General features: G+C 31.8%; 1 protein-coding gene across 1 annotated transcript in view; it reads left to right on the top strand.

The window, feature by feature from the left end:
* Positions 1-17,616, top strand: part of LOC118182468 (peroxisomal acyl-coenzyme A oxidase 3-like) — a 75,644-nt gene extending 58,028 nt beyond the window's left edge. Inside the window, exons 13-15 of the mRNA XM_085812786.1 lie at positions 4,137-4,269; positions 8,575-8,729; positions 14,071-17,616. Coding sequence (XP_085668912.1) covers positions 4,137-4,269; positions 8,575-8,729; positions 14,071-14,187 — 405 coding nt within the window. The 3' untranslated portion in view covers positions 14,188-17,616. The remainder of the gene's footprint in view (positions 1-4,136; positions 4,270-8,574; positions 8,730-14,070) is intronic.
* Positions 17,617-18,130: the final 514 nt, after the last annotated feature.

Below are 18,130 nucleotides of genomic sequence, written 5' to 3'. Positions count from 1 at the left end.
TGCCACAGAATATAGTTATACCATTTCGATATGTAATACTGTAAATATTATGATATGAAATATAAATATTATTAAGCAAAGAGACTAGAATGAAAAAAAATCTATGAAAAGGTAGAATACATTGCATTTAGCTTTCTATTTAAAAATTTGCTAATATGTCTTTCATTCAAAGATGAATAGGAAGAAATTCCCTTTTTTGGCATTATTCAAATTCCAACAATCCTGACCTTTGATGAGAGAAGCAATTAAAGCATTCATTCATTCATTCACTGACCATGAGGAGAAGAAGTTATTTTATGGCATCTGCTTCATCTTTGACATATGTGTATAATTTCAAAATTTCATAAGGCTGGAAAACTACTAATTTCCTCTAAAATTATTGCTGTGATTGTTTTTGTCAAATTATGGAAGCATTTCCCTAATAAATCCGTCAATGATATTGTTGCTTTTGCTGATGATTTGATTGACATTTTTGTGACAAGCATAAATCGCATGAAATCCAACCTGAAAGAAAATGGTAGCTTTTTGACTTCAGGAAGAAAATTACCTCTGAAAGTTGGTATATGCACACTCTAATCAAAGACATAATGAACTAACTTTTGAAAAAATATGAAGGAACATTCATGGTTTATTTTTATGGAATGAGCTGTCAAAAGCCATAAAAAAGTTTGTTCTAGCCTTGTATGTGTTTTCAGGTTAGATTGTTGTGAACTATAATGTGATCAAGAAGGCGCAGCATTACTACTCGCATTCACAAGAACATTCTGCATTGGTGACTTTACTTTTATACAGGGTCAACTAAAAACAAACCATGCAAAAAAAAGAAAACCTACATATTTTTGGCTACTCAATTTGTTTCTTCTCAATTCAATGTTTTTTTTTTTTTTTTTTTTTTTTAAAGGTGAAATAGCTTGGTTCAATTAATCATAAAGCTTTTATAATATTTTGTGGTACCCCTGTAAAAAGGCTGTGGCACTCCAGGGCATTGCAGTACATGGTTTGTGAACCACAGTATTAGTGTATGTCTCATCATAAGCAGATTTGTTTTTACGAGGGCCATCCAGGAAGTAGATTACGTTTCCGTCTGTGTCCGCTAGGGGCGGGGCTAGAGCGGCCATCTTGGGGTCAGAGCGTTGCGCAGCTCAGTCTGCATCTAGCCGTGCTAGTGAGAGGTTCGTGCTGTGCTCCGTTCAGATACTATGACGGTTTGAAATGTCTGCGTTAATTGAAAATCCCGCGAGCTGCGAGGTGCGCTCAGTAATAAGGTTTCTGACTGCAAAAAACTGTAAACCGATAGAAATCTATCGGCAGCTTCGTGAAGTGTATGGGGACAACATTATCACTGAAGGTGGAGTGCGTCAGTGGGTCATAAGATTTCAAAATGGCCAAACCAATGTTCACGACGAAGATCGAAGTGGGAGACCCAGCATAGTGACCGCCGAACTTCTCGAAAAAGTCGATGCTAAAGTCCGTGAAAATCGAAATTTCACAATAACGGAACTTTCTTTGAGTTTTCCACAAATTTCGCGAAGTTTGTTGCACGAAATCATCAGCGAAAAGCTTGGTTACCACAAGTTTTGTGCAAGATGGATTCCAAAAATCTTGACAGAGGACCACAAAAATCAGCGAATGGCTGCAGCGTTGAACTTTTTGGACGCTTACCATAAGGATGGTGACTCTTTACTCGATCGCATCGTTACTGGTGACGAAACATGGGTGAAACATGTGAACTGTGAAACGAAATTGCAATCAATGCAGTGGGGGCACACAAGTTCTCCCCAAAAACCCAAGAAATGCATGCAAACAATGTCGGCAAGGAAGATGATGGCGACTGTTTTTTGGGACAGAAAAGGTGTAATTTTGGTGGACTTCCTGGAAAGAGGCACTACAATAAACTCTCAAAGGTATTGCCAAACTCTCCAAAAACTCAGAAGAGCAATTCAAAACAAGCGCAGAGGAATGTTGAGCTCTAAGATCTTGTTGATTCACGACAACGCCCGGCCCCACACGGCAAATGTCACTCGTAAAGTTCTTGAATCTTTTAAGTGGGAGTTGTTTCCTCATCCGCCGTACAGTCCCGACCTGGCACCGAGCAACTTCCACCTATTCCCAGCAATGAAGAAGTGGCTGGCTATGCAGCGTTTTGATGACGACACACAGCTGCAAGAAGAGGTAACGAAGTGGTTGAAGGCGCAGGCGGCCGAATTTTTCGACGAAGGAATTTCCAAGCTCGTACATCGCTACGATAAATGCCTTAATTTGTATGGTGACTATGTAGAAAAGTAGTATTTGAGTGTGGCTTTCATCTGTATATAATAAAATTTGTTTCCTATACTTTGTTTATTTTTTTATTCCAAAACGTAATCTACTTTCTGGATAGCCCTCGTAGTTGACATTTATATAGAACTGATGATAACTACATGAATGTAATTGGAAAAGCACCATTATGTATGTAGTTTTATTCATATGTAATTAAATTTTCCCAATAATATTAGATTAAATTTCATTATGTTGATGTAATTTTTGAAATTTATTAAGTGTACACTGGTCATCATATTAAAGGACAATGAGAAATTAAATGTAACTGATACTTTATTCACAAAATATTGAAATTAAAACTAATTTTATGGAAATTGGAAAATGATGGAAAAATTAAGTCACCTCTTGTGGAAAAAGTTTCTTTAATACGGTATTTGGTCAACCTCAGACAGATGTGCATACCTCATAGTCTTTACCAAAGTATTGATCAAGTCTTGTGGATTTGCATGCCGCTTTACTAAAAGTGCACTTTTGAGCTTTTGGTGGGTCTGGGGAGGAATTTTTCGCTCTGACATTTCACACCCAAAGGCATCCACACATGTTCAGTTGGGTGAGTAAGGTGACCAGTCCATTCGAGTGATGCTTGATGAGACTGAGTGTTGTCAACCATTAGCAAACACTCTGGGCAAACAACAACTCTAAACAGTCTAATGTGGGATTTCAATACTTCATTCACATATCTTTGAGCAGTTACAGTTACAGATTATTGGAAGAAATGCAGCTCAATGTGGTCATTTGTCATGATTCCTCCAGAAACCATTAAATCCTGGTTGTGGAATCAGGATGTTTCATGGACAAAGGAAGGCAAGTTACATGTTCCTTCCTCTATCCAGATCAAAACATGTCTGAAATCACTGTTCAGACTATATCTGGACTCGTCAGTAAACAATACTGAGGCCTAACTGTCTTGTCTGCATTGAATATGATGACTGCACCAGTTTAAATGGGCCACTCTGGAAGCTGGAGTAAGTGAGACACAAACCTTTTTTTTTTTTTTTTTTGCATACTGTCCAACCTCTTTAAGCCTTCACATAGCAATAGAATGTCTAATTGGAGATCCTGTGGCATCTTGAAGGTCTAAAACCAAATCTTTTGTAGACACTTTGTGATTTCTTTCAGCCAACAGTGACAGAAAATGATCATCTGATGCAGTTGTTGCTCTTAATTGCCTTTGATCAGGCTGTCTATCAACTGATCCAGTGCTTAAAAAGCAAGAGATATTCGAATGAAATATTCCATTTATGTTCGTCCTCTCTCGATTTTGCTAATTATTCTCCACTTAAATAATGCCTTTAAGCCATAACTACTGAATACTGATCATTCTCAGAAACCACATTCACTTTAAACAGTAATACAGATTCAACATGCATCCATTGCACACCACAGTGTCAGTCACCAAATTTGCATATTTCTGGTGCCAACATATGCACAGGAGTGCAGTTTTGTATTCCGTTGTATTTAATTAACATAAATAATTATGGCATTGGGCATTGGTGGCAACATTAACTTAGTGAGCATATTTTTTCTCATTATACTTTAATGACCAGTGTAATAGCGGGTTTCCCCTGCTTTACTAAAGTAGAGTATTTTTGTATACCTTTCATAAGTTAAGACAGTGATATTTGAAGAAGAAGTAATTACTATTTGTTTACATGAGAAAAGTTTTTAAGCATATCTAGATCTTTGAAGAAATCTATTACAAAATGGTGCATTATTGCTGCTTATATTTGATTTGAATTAAATTCTTGTTTTTATTTTAGCATACTTTATTTGTTTCTATGTTTATTATGTTATTACATTAATTTTTTTATTTTTAGCATACATTCCTGGAAAGATTTAATGACTTTTTATCAGAAATATCAAATGCAGCTATTGTAGACGTTCTTAGAAAATTATTTTTTCTGTATGGTTTATGGAGTTTGGATAAACATTTATCTGTTCTCTATGAAGGTAATTGTTTTATAATTAATATATATATATTTTTATGAAACTTTAAAAGCATATTATATTTTCTTTCAAACTTCGTGTATGTAAAAGGTACAGTATTTATTAAATGTACAGTACAAAGTCCGTAATCCGGACGTCCATTATCCGGAATGATCTGTAATCCGAACCTCACAGCCACAAACTTTACGCATGCTCGTAATATATGCTTTATGCATGTGTGTGTTTTAAGAAATGTTTAATAAAGTAAATAAATACATATTAAGCTTTTTTTGTAAAATTTGATACCCTTTAGATCATAATTGCTCTGTATTTCATAAATTACGGTTTCATATTTTTAATTGTATAATTTCTGCATGCCATCTTACCAGATTTAAATTGATAATCTATAATCCGGAAAAACCCCTATTCTGGAATCGAAGACCTGATGAGTCCAGATTAACGACTTTGTACTGTATAAGGTGTTCACACACCTACATACATGAGGAAAGGGAGAAATAAAGGTGACTATGGATTTTATTTATTTAACTAATTCACTGCTGATCATTCCGATCAGAATACTTTGAGGCAGTGCCAATCACTCCATTTGGAGCATCTAAAATTGGCAATAATATTCTGTGATTGATGCAGTTGCTAATCAGAGGGTAGTATTTTAAAAATTTAAAAATAATAATAATAAACAAAAAGTATTTAATTTTTTGTATTACATTGAGCAAAAAAGATATAAGAAAACATTAATTGAATTTCCATTAACATCTAAACACAGCTTTGGCTTCAACATGTTAAATTTATTTCCAATTGCAAAATTTCTGAATGTAAAAAATTTTAATAAATATATTCTCAACATTGTAGGTTTGAAGAATTGGGGGGGGGGAGGACTTTTTAGTAGTTCCCGAAGAGTAAAAATTCCATGAAGTGAAATGTTTATGCCTAAAACAGTGAAAAAGAAAAAAATTCACTCTTTTAATATTCAAAATATAATGAAATAGCAATTAATGAAATTTATCACAAATAAAGAAATAGCTTACTGTTTAAGATAAAACTGTTAATACTCAAAATAAACATTCTTTTTGAAATACACTGCTCGACATTGAAATTGCAACACCAAGGCATGGTCAGAAATTTATGCAAATTTTAGACTAGATGCACGTCACTGAGTTATGCGAATGATGTGAAATGCTCAGCTCTCCGATGCACGTGAAGTAAGATATAAGGGAAGGAACGTGCAATATTTCTGCCAAACGAATTATCGAAGAAAGTTGGTTTTTGTCCCGGAGGGTACGTGTAATAGGAGAGAATGCCAGGCCACTGTCAACGAAAGCACTTCTAGCAAATAGACGATTTTATGAGGGGCATGGTGATCGAACTGAGAAGGGTGGGTTGGTTCTTACGTCAAATCGCAGGTGATACCCACATGGATGCAAGCACAGTGCATTGGCTATGGCGAACATCGTTGGAACAAGGAAATGTAGGAAGAAGGAGGGGTGCAGGTGCAGCCAAAGTGACGTCAGCACGCGTGGATCAACGCATCCGCGACAAGCTGTGGCAGTCCCGCAAGTCACTTGTACTGTGAATCTGCAGCATATGCAAGATACCCTGGATGTTCCATTGTCGATCAAAACCATTTGGTTGAACGTAGCCTGCACTCACGGTTAAGAAGACTGCTATTGACCAAACAGCATAGACGCCAAAGTTTAGAATGGTGCCGGATTGGAGCAATGTGGATAACAGAATGGCAAAATGACGTGTTCTCAGATGAGTCATGCTTCTGTTTATCCAGTGACAGTTGCCGCATACGTGTGTGGCGTCGACGTGGAGACAGATCTAATCCAGCAGTAACTGTGGAATGCCCTACCGTGCGACAGTGGGGCATAATGGTTTGGGGCGCTATTGCCTACGATTCTAGGTCACCTCTAGTTCATATTCAGGGCACTATGATGGCCCAACGATACTTGGATAATGTACTGCGGCCAGTGGCAATCCCCTACCTTCAGGGGCTGCCTAGTGCAATATTTCAGCAGGATAACGCCCGACCACACATCTGCCAACATGCTCTGCAAGGTATACAGGTGCTTCCCTGGCCACCATACTCTACTGACCTGTCACCAATCGAACATGTGTGGGATGTGATTTGACTCCCTTTCCAGGCTCTGCCCCTGCCTTATTCAAAAGACGAACTGTGGCAAATGGTTGAAAGGAAATGGAGAGCCATCCCTCAGGACACCATCCACACTCTTCTTAACTCTGCCTAGATGTGTTTTTTCGCTGTCTGCTGCGGTCCTACCATCACTTTCTGACCACTCCTTCTTGGTGTTGCATTTTCAATGTTGAGCAGTGTATGTTTCCCAAACGCTTGGATTTAAAAGCATAAAAATTTGGTACTTTTCCATTATAGCCATAAAGCTTGACAGCTTCTTCTTTTTCTTTTACTTTGAACCATATTTTTCATTTTTAATTTTACACATGCTATTTATTCCTATATGATTCTTTCTCAATGCAATATATATTAATTATTGCTATTTTTATATTTTAGTTTTGTGTATTTTATTTAGTCATTTAAGAAGCGCCAAACAACCTTTCTTTTTATTTCATGTTTCTCTCTCTCTCTCTTTTTTTATTTTATTTATTTTATATATATATATATATATATATATATAAAGTGTTTCAATGATGAAATCAAGAAATAAAAATTACCAACAAAATTTAGTAAAAAAAGGGGAAAAACCGGAGAAAAGAAGTTTGTAGAAAAAGAATGTGTATTATCTAGTCAAAAGTGCTGGAAAAGAGTAAGCCAAAATGTGCTAATATGGTGCCAAAAATGAATAGTGTAGTTGTAATGTAAAGGTACTGAAAAATTGCAATCAGTATTTTTTTGTAAAAAAGCTGTGCAAATTTTATGGGAAACTTTATGGATGGAACATTTAGTTTTAAGGTAATTTAAATGTAATGTGTATTTTGACTGTGTAAAACATTAAACTACCTCCCTTTTCTTTTTTTGCTACCATGTTGAGATTTTAATTCATAAAATTCAGCACTTTATTTTCAGAAACTTTGTAGCTGGAAGCTTATATCTGAAAATAACAATCAGGAAACAAACCAATAGTTTTCAAGCATGCTATGTAATACTTTCTTTTAAATATGTATTCTAAACATGGAAGTGAAATTTATCTGAATATATAAGGGTGTTCAGTAGGAAATTAAAATAGGCCATTTTAGTGTTTAACTTGACCTGTTAATATTAATTAATCCAATAATCCTAACAGATGCAAAGCAAATTATCACAGTGTGTGAACTACAAAGTTTTGAGAAGGTTTAAATAACTTTTTTATTTGAACAGAATTTAGAACACAAAAGCAATGTCTTGTGCACCAATATCAGCCACACGTCATGGTAATGCAATTAAATAGGAACTGTCAAATTTATAACTTTTAACTATTTAAATTCACAATGCTAGCTTTTACTTTACATCATATCATTATCACTTGCTAGCTGGTACTTTATCATGCACAATATCCAAACACTTAACTTTCCTAAAACAGTTAACAGGACGTACCGTATATTCTGGTGTATAACGCACACTTTTAATACAAAAAATAAGACCCAAATTTACAGGTGCACATTATACACCAGATATAAAAATGGTAGATTTAAAAATAAAGGAAAGATAAGTATGCAAAAATTAGATCTCTACATATATCTAAATGCTGTTAGTTAAAAGGAAGGCATACCGTATGAACTTAAACATTTTCATTATCAGATAACATGAAAAGTTTGTCATATTCATCTTCCGTTATATATCCAGGTACCACAAGTAAACTGCAAGCGAGTATATAGAACCCAATAAGATATATTTTGTTAAGTGCTTAAGTGAAATTCTCTTAGAGATCTCAATGTTTAAAATGCTTTGAAAAGCATATTGGTAAAGCAGAGCTACTACTTTCTCAACTTTAAGGACATGAAATCGCAATTGAATGTACCTGTTTGGAAAAGAGGGGATTATTTTCCTCAGCAATATATATATATAAAATCCAAGATATTGTTTTAGCTAAAATTTTGTTGTCATATTTTATTTTTCATAATATAGTTTTGTGTTAATATTTGAGGTTTCGGTTTTTATTTATGTGTTACGGTGTTATGTATCATCTCAAATAAAGTCATTCAATTTTATTCATCAGATTTTGAAAATTCGGCATTTTTGTACATGTAAAGGTAATCTTGAATACTAGTATTTCAAACTTGTTCTGTTGTTTACATATATATGTATACACTGACTGCGAATATCTATAAACATAAAATTGTTTTAATTTATAGGACAGTTTTGTTCAAGCCCTGCAGCAAGTAAACTGATCAAAGAAGGGATATTGAAACTGTGTGAAGATTTAAAAGATCAAGCTGTTGCTCTTGCAGATGCTATTTCTCCTCCTGATTTCATATTGAATTCAGCTTTAGGAAAATCGGATGGCCAGGCAAATATTTTCCGTTTCTTTATTTTACAAACAGATTTTTGTAATTAGTTTACAAAAAGTTTTGTAATGTGATTGTAGTTTATTATTATTATTTTAAATATATCATGTGATAGATTTCCTAAAACAAACTTTTATATTATCAGTCAACTCATCTATCATCCAGGATAAATCATATACAGTACAAAGTGCGGACATCCAATAATTGGACCTCTAGAAAACCAGCCATTTTTTTTTTCTTAAGAAATTTTTTTGCATAAAGGAGAAAGAATTAAATTCTGAGGGTAACATCTTGCTTTAACACAGTATGCTTAGTACTTCATGGACGCACAATAGACATTTTTTCTTAACTAAGGATTTGGTGGGTTTTGATACTTGATTTCATTTTAAACTAACTAAATAACATGCTTCCATGTTGAAGAAACATAATCATTTTTTAACATAAATCTGTGACTGTATGATCAATACTTCTGTACTGAAGAAACAGGATCATTTATTAGCATAAATCTGTGACTGTATAATCAATATCTCTGTTGAAACAGACTTATTTACTATCATAAATCTGTATGATCAATACTTTCATGTTGAAGAGACAGAATTATTAATTAGCATACATCTTTATGACTGTAGGATCAATAATTTGGCTCCATAGATGCTGTTTTGCTTGGCATATGCGAGTTGACTAATGAACGATGAAATCTGTTGTATTGCTCTAAATCTAGAAAAAATCGTTACTAGTAGTAAAGAAAAAGACAAAGGATGACAAAATTTGGATTGATAATTTAACAGCAGTGCTTAACATGGCAATACAAAAAATGAAGTAACTTAAACAACTTACTCTGAAAGATATGTTTAATGAAGCTAAATAATTTATTATTTTTTTTAATTTTGATTTTCTTAAGGTCCTAAGTGTTTCATTATTTCATAAATAACTATTTGATAGTTTTAATTTTATAATTTCTACATGTCATATTACTAGATTTAAACCGATGATCTAAAATCTGAAAAATTCTGAAATCTGTAATCATCGAAGTTCGAATCTGGATCTCAGAATTTCTACTGCAGTTTCTTCTTGAGATATGTGTAGAGAAACCCTATGGGAGAAGATGAATATCAAAGCTCTTAACTGCATTAAAGGTGGAAGAGGTAGTGCACACGGATTAGAAATAACTGATAAAATGTTAAAATTTTGCTTTTATACGTGTCCAAAAGCAAAATTTTAACAATCAGGCCTTTTTTTTGGGGGGGGGGGGAATATTCATTAATGTACAAGATAATAAGATTCCTCTCCTTTCAAAGTATTCCCTTTTCTCACATATACAGTGCATCCAACTTTTTTAAAAATTTCTTCCACATATCATGGAATCTGACCTGGATTTCAATTTCAGGAATTAAAAATATGGGCAAGAGTTAAATCAAGAAAATACATAAATACAAGACTAATTTCATGCCTTACTGTGAATTTGTAGATAAGATCTGATGAGTATATAGGTGCACTCTTACGGTGCTTCCAGAACTTTTTCTCCACTCTTAAAGTCTGTTTGAAATATTTCATGAAATCTAAGTACAATTGTGATTATCTGAGAGATTTCATAGGCAGATTAATCATGAACAATGCCATTATGGTTAAAAAAATATTTTTTTTTCGGGGGGGGGGGAATTAAAAAAAAATGTGTGATTTTCGTACCTCATATGACAGTCATGCTTTTTCCATGCATATTGTATTACCTGTTATCTCATGTTTGAGAAAGTTTTTGTTTTTATTTGAATAGTTTAAATTGCTGACTGAATGTGATAAGCTTGCTATGTCAGTAATTCATTTAGTAATATTTTATGTATTTTCATGATTTATGATAATTACTTTTAAAAAATCAATATAAATTTTCTGTGCTATTAGATGTAGAAAACTGCATGTGACATTTTTACTTAATTTAAAGATACATTATTAAGAGAAATCATGAAATGTATATAACATTAATAAATTAATGTATATAACATTAAGTTTACTCATACTACATAGCTGCAGCTTATAAAATCTGTATGACTCACACACACACATGCAGGTATTCACTTTTATAAACATGTGTGTGTGTGTGTGTGTGTGTTATTTTTTAGCTGATTTTTGCACTGAAATTATTCCATTAATTTTAATGAACTGGAAACATTGAATAAACTCCTGTTTATTGATATTTAAAAAGTCCATTGCAGCTAAGCATATGTTGATATTAGTTAATCAAAGTATAGTGCTTAAGATTGTGATGTATATCTTCAATATTGTTATTAATTTTTTTAAAGCAATACAGTCAAAAGTCGTTAATCCGGACTCGTCGGGACTTCGCCGATTCCGGATTATAGATCATCAGTTTAAATCTCGTAAGATGGCATGCAGAAATTCTAAAATTAAAAATATGAAACCGTAATTCATGAAATAAAGAACAATTATGATCTAAAGGGTATCAAAATTTACAAAAAAAAAAAAAAAAAAAAAAAAAAAAGCTTAATATTTATTTGTTTACTTTCTTAAACATTTCTTTCAATGTAAGTTGTTTAAGTTGCTTCATTTTATGTGATAATACTTTCTCTTTAATTCTATAAACAGACATAATTTCTTGTTCAGTTACAAAGTTCCGCTGTTCAAGTCCCGTAATTGCTGTCCGAGAATACCGACTGACTTATCAATCGAAATTTTTTTGTTTTCACTAACCTCTCTGTCACCTTCTTCATGTCTTTATCCATTTTTTGCAGCAATTACACTTTTTGTTTGATGGACATGGACATAGAAACATACTTTCGTTTTGTAGATCCTTTGGGAGCTCTAAAATCGGAAATTCTATTTGACATAATCGAAAGTTCAAGTTTACTTTTATAAAATTGCTCTTACAGTCTGCAAAAAATAATAAACTGGATCCAATTCGAAGATTAAGGAACAACGCAATCATCAACATTAACTGAAATAGATAATTAGATAATTTTAGCTTATACCGTCCGTTATACATAAAACGCGCACACGAAAACGCATTCTGCACTTGCACACACGCATATGCGCACGCATAAATGCCTATGTGCATGTGGCAACGCGGCGCATGCGCAGAAAGTTTTTAGCTTTGAGGTCCGGATTATAGATCATTCCGGATTAACGACTTTTGACTGTATATACAAGTTAATCATAAAAATGCAGACATTATACATTAAACATTATCATTAAATATATTATATGATAACATAATTAAGATTTTAATTGACTATTGCATACTTGCCAACCTACGACAATAAAAAATCAGGAGATTTTTTTAAGAAATCGGGAGATTTTTCACAATGTTAAAAAGACTTTTTAAATGATGAAAATATAGTTTTTAATAATGAATTAACTTTAAATAGTAACTAATTCTTAAATGCAACACAAAAATACCTTACACCTAAAAAACATTTTTATTACTTGCATCGTTTAAGAAAACGGAAAAAAAGAAAAAAAACTTCAATCAGTTTTCGTACAAATGTTATAAACAGTGGCAGATTTTGCTTTCTTTAAGAAAGAGACTTCATAAGTTTGTTCATAGCAATTGCCACGTAGGCCTGCTTTCGCTAATAAAAGTTTTTCTAATGTGTCATCACTAATTTTAGATCTAAATTTAGTCCTCGTTTTCGCAACAACACTAAAAATCCTCTCACACTCTGCATTAATATGGGGAATTGTCAACATGACCAACATAATTCTAGACAGTTCACTATATTTTAAAATTCCATCAGCATCTTTCAGTTTTCCAATTAAACTCCACTGGGTGTCAATCCTAACTGATTTTATAACTTCATCCAAGTTTTTTAATTGTAACCTGCTGTTATGCAGCTGTTGAAAATGTTTCAATTTTCCCTTCCTTTTAGAACTCCTTTCAAGATAATAGTAAATATCAACAATGTGTTCATCCACATTTATTGGTAAAGAAGCTGTCCCTTTTTCAGCTGCTAAATTTAAGAGGTGACAGGTGCACCTCATAATCTGAAAATCTGAATTTTCCTTTCTTAAGATGCCTGCAACACTAGTCTTCAAGCCTACCAATACTGGTGCATTATCGGCACCAATTGCTAAGCAATTATCCAGAGGGACATTTTTTGTTAAAGTTTTAATAATTAGCTGTGCTATAGTAAAGCCTGTCAAATGTCCTTCTAAAGTGGGGACAGAAAGTAAACTGTACTCATTTTCTGAAGACTCTGGATTAAAAAAAGAAACACTAATTGGATACAGTTTTGAATCGGTATTATTGCTTCCATCCGTAGAGAGGCAGAACGGAGCTGTTTTAATGCAATCAATAACTGAAGATTTATTTTTCAAATCCATTTCTTTAACAATTGCACCTGTTTCGGTTCTTGCACTTGAGTATTTCTTAGTGATTTCACTATCAGGAAAAGTTTTTCTAAATAAAGCTGCAGCGTGATCCGATGCATTCAGTGGCAGGTTGTGCTCCAGTAAAAAGGCAGAGAACAGATATTCTGCATCAATAACTTATTGGTCCTTCGCTTCCCAATAAAAACTAAATTTTTCGTTTTTTTCAAAACATTTCATTTTGTCCTTGTGTTTTTGTGTATGCACATGTTTGAGAACATCCGCCCTTCCACCATGCGAAATCGAAAAATCGCAATAACAGGCGGTACACATTGCAAATTTATTACATTTCTTTGAGGAAATAATGGAAGGAAAGCCAACTGTGTACGATTTTTGAAACGTACACGAGTATTTCACCTTTCTCGCAGGACATAAGAAAAGATGATAATTTCTAAAACTATTTTTCCGAAGGCACGTGTACTCACACAATTCAGGACAAAATGACCGAAATAACTAAAGAACATCCAAATAACAGCTTGCTTTGTCCTCATTGGTTAATATATGCCAGGTGACACGCAATGGAGCATGATGCCCATTGGAGAACTGGAGAACGACGTTTCTGGATACGTATATGCTCTCACTCACAAAGCAGAAGTTATCTAATTCGCAAAGTTTTGTTTTAGATATAATCTAGAGAAAATTCAATTGCTTTCAGACGTCCAAAATCACTTTTTATTGTTCATATAACAAAGTATTAAGCCAAGTTCCATAAAAATCGTGAGAAATTTTAAGAATAAGAAAAAGTCGGGAGAAATATATTGTAAATTGGGTTGGCAGGAAAGCGGTTGAAAATCGGGAGTCTCCCACCTAAGTCAGGATAGTTGGCAACTCTGCTATTGAATGCAAGGATAAATTTTTCTTAAAACTGACTTTAGTTCTTTTTTACGGTGATAATTGATGAATTTTATTACTCGGTGAAATATTCTGTAAATGCATTCAAATTCAGATAATTTTTTTCCTTTTCAGATTTATAAAAATTTATATGAATGCTTTTTGAATACTCCTGGTGCCTTAGAAAGACCAGCTTGGTGGCGAGAATTTTTGACAAAACCAGAAGTTCAGTCAATAAGAGCAAAACTATGATTTTTATTCAGCATGACTTATCCAATCATCAATATATATCATATTGCTTTGAAATTTTAAAATTTGGACTTAAGATTTAATAATCTTTTTTACATAATTTTGGTATAATATTGCAAATGAATGTAATAGTTTTATGATTATTTTATAGACTAAAAATTATGAATGTGAGAGAAGTTATTGATTTAAAAATGAAAAAAATTATTTATTATGCAGCAAAACATTATTATATGTGTATGCCACATCTTTAATTTATGAATACAGTAAATGATTTTTATATACAAAAGTAATTCAGTTGACTTATATTTTGTAATAAATTTATGTCATTTAAATCTATTTATACTAGGTCAAAATATTGTTTATATGTGCATTAAAGGAGTGTAATACATCAAAGTACAAGGGCTGGAAGTTCCAAAGAGCTTGTAAATAAAAAATGGGATGAATAAAAAGTTTCATATTTGCATAAATTAGATACATACTATGTTGTATCATTTGTTCTAGCATTTTCTTCCACCCATTGGAGATTGTGTAATGTACATGTAAGATATATGATGGAACTGATGTTTTTGCCAAGTGCTCCAATTTTAAATTTCTTCAAGTGAAAGCCAAAATGCAGCTAAAATTCATAGTAAATTGTTAATGAAAAACATACATCAGTTAAAGTATTGGGTATAAATGATACCATTAATTTCTAGAGCAAAGGAGATGTCAGTAATGAGAAAAATCTGAAAAGGAAAATGTATTGTGACTGATGGTCTATGCATGATATAAGAAAATAATTGGAAACATTTTCATGTAATAGCTATCAGATGGTTTTGTGCTTTTATAAAATGGATTAGCTCAATGGTCTGGTGGTAGGATTGTATGAACAAGTGCATGCAGCAACTAGTAGCACATTATGATAAATACTTTAATCAGAAAGGTACAGAGAAGTAACATTACATCCTTAATTACATTGATGATGTTTTTAACTTAACCATATATTAAAGTATTTTTATTCATTCCCATTTCCAGACTTTTTAGGGGATGTGATGGTAAGAGTTGTGTTAAACGAATTCTAAATTTTAAATATTTAAAGACTAAAAATTTGCTACTTTCCAATAGGGAGAGAAGGGATTTGTATAAAGTCACTGCTGCATAATGTTTATTAAAAAATGTTTAATGTAACATATATTACTATTTTTTAACTACATTTGGCCTCTTTGAATTTGTAAGTGTATAAAATGTCTGTATAAGAAAAATAAAAAATAAATAATTAAAGCAGACACTAAACCTGTGAGTGTAAGAGAAGTTATCCACATTTATGAAGTAGTTGTAAAATTATATTCTGAAATATGTCTATAATTATAAGTATCATAACTTAATTACATTGATGATTGAGTGTCATTACACACAACTTATACATACATGTGTGTGTGTAATAATTTCTGTACGTTTGTATGACTACAAACTTCACAAAACTTTAAACAATTTATATTTATTTGATTGAAATAAATTTAGAATGTGAAAGAGTGCGTTTATTGAGAAATTACATACTAAAGTAATTTTATTGTACTAATTTTTACAAATACCATATTTTGGGTGTTTTGTTAGGTTCCTTACTGTTGGTACATATCCTACCGGTATTTTATTTTTATGTATTCCAATGAAGAAGATTACATACCTCATTGAAAACAGTCTTAACTGTTGTTTTTAGTAGTACAATTTGTATTTTACAGTATTTTATTTTTATTCTCATATTAGGGATATTAATTTTATACATTTTTATTAAATCCGATTGGGAGTCACAGTTTCTGGTTTCCAGTATGGCCAGATTTGTAGGTAAATTTATCTGTGTCATGGTATCACATCAAAATCTATTCTAGTTTAAAGTTTTCAATTAAATAGCTAAAAGATATATATCATTAATTTAAATTGGGAATTTCAAAGTTGATTTAATGGTGGAAAAACACTGCATTATAAGGAAATCGTTTTGGAGCAATCAGAAATGCTCATATCAAAGCAATGATTTTTAATAGTGTATTATAACAAAACTGATCTAACAAATGCAATGTTAAATATCATCTGAGTTGATTTAGCATCTTGTCATTTTAACTACAAGATCTACAGTCTGTGAATATTTTGATAAAAGAATATTTTCAAGTGCATTATTGATGCAATGTAATTTGGAGATTAGGATAAGTTATCAGATTATGCTAAATACTGTATGATTCTGCCTCTTCCAGTCCTACATTAGACTGATGTGTGAGTGAAAAAAAAAAAAAAGAAATCATTTGAAAACCTTTCTGGATAATTTCGTTCAGATCCACTTCTTGACCTTCTGTTACTTTATATTGAATAGAAAATGTACTTAAAAGAATATCCATTTTAAAAGTAATATAGCATAATTTATGGAAAATTTTTTTATAATTTTGAATTAATCATCTGAAGTTATTTAATATGACTATTTCATATGTCATCATTATACATATATGTCTTCAAGTTATCCTATTGCGGTTTTGTTTCTCTGAACTATGCATTTATGTAAGTAATGAAGATTTTGAAAAACAGAGAAAAATGTAACAATTATTTTTTATTATATGCTGTATTGTTTTTGTCAAATGAATTTAAATTTACTTTGTTCTTTTGTTGAGTAGCTTGCTACATAAGAGGTTGCAAGAAAAATTTTATTCTGACATAACATTTTGCTCTTGTATATGACCTACCTTTTTATATATGTTGTTAAAGATGTAATTTTTGAAATTAAAATGATGCAAATTTCTTTGCTAACTGCACTTTACTCAACAACTGTGTGAAAATTATTCAAATATCAATTTTTCTGATAGTGTAGTAGTTTAGGAAATATGTTTATTTATTAGTTGTAGTTTGTCATTTTTATTGATTGTGTAGCTTCAAGAAGAAAAAGTAGTACTTTATACAATTACAATCAGTTATAATTTGCATCTAATTCTCCCCCCCAAAGTATTATATGCATTTATACATAAATAATTCTGGTTTTAAATTTAAAATAATTCTTACTAATCAAGATAATTGTTTTATATGTAAATAATTTACATGAAGTGTCACTAAATGCCGTTCCATGAAATAGTGAAAATGAGTAATGATAAAGTTTATTTATATTTTGAATAAAATATATTTTTACAAAATATTCTTTAAAGAAAATGATTTAGTCTTTGGAAAATATAGACCAAGCATTTTTTTCTTTTTCTTATTTTTAGAAGTGTTTATAAATTTTTAATATTTATTGGTTTCACTGTGATAGATATGGATTTATACTGGTGAAAATTTTATTTGTAAATAGACATTCCGGTGATATTTTTTGTTTATTGTTTTAGTTTGTCTTTAAGCATATTAATGAACTGTATGAAATGAGAACATTAATGCAATTCTTTTTCCATTCCACTATATTTCAATAAAATGGCTTACCTCTTATTTGTTTAGTGTTTCTGTGGTATGTTGTACTGAATTCTGGGAAAATGCTTATACATTCCTACATGCACTTTAAGAAACAAAAAATATTAATTCTGTATATTCTGCAGGAAGTTGCTGCAAGTACTACATTGAAGTTGCTGCAAATATTTAATTGAATGTTTTGAAATTCCAGTTGAATAAATATTTGTTTATATGCCTCAGTGCATATTTATTGTCAATATTTAAATACTTGCATGTAGACAAAAATTCAATATTTTCTTCAATGTTCAAAATTCAATAATTTCTTAAAAACTTCTAATATATATGATCTTAGTAGCATTATTTTATGAGCAAATTTATCATGTGCACATGAATCTTTTGTTATGAGAATACCTGTCTTACTGATAAATGCATGTGCCTATTACATAAATATTTAAAATAAATAAATTAATTAAGGGATTCGATTATGGCAGAACAGATGAGAGTTATCTGCCAAAGGTAGAATGTTTTAATGAAGGACATTTAAAGAGAAACT

This window comes from Stegodyphus dumicola, chromosome 3 (assembly GCF_044657685.1).
Source record: "Stegodyphus dumicola isolate Sdum_Otavi_A_Nest chromosome 3, ASM4465768v1".
Classification (NCBI taxonomy): Eukaryota; Metazoa; Arthropoda; class Arachnida; order Araneae; family Eresidae; genus Stegodyphus; species Stegodyphus dumicola.
The sequence above is the reverse complement of the archived record's forward strand: the minus strand, read 5'-3'. Positions and strand labels throughout refer to the sequence as shown.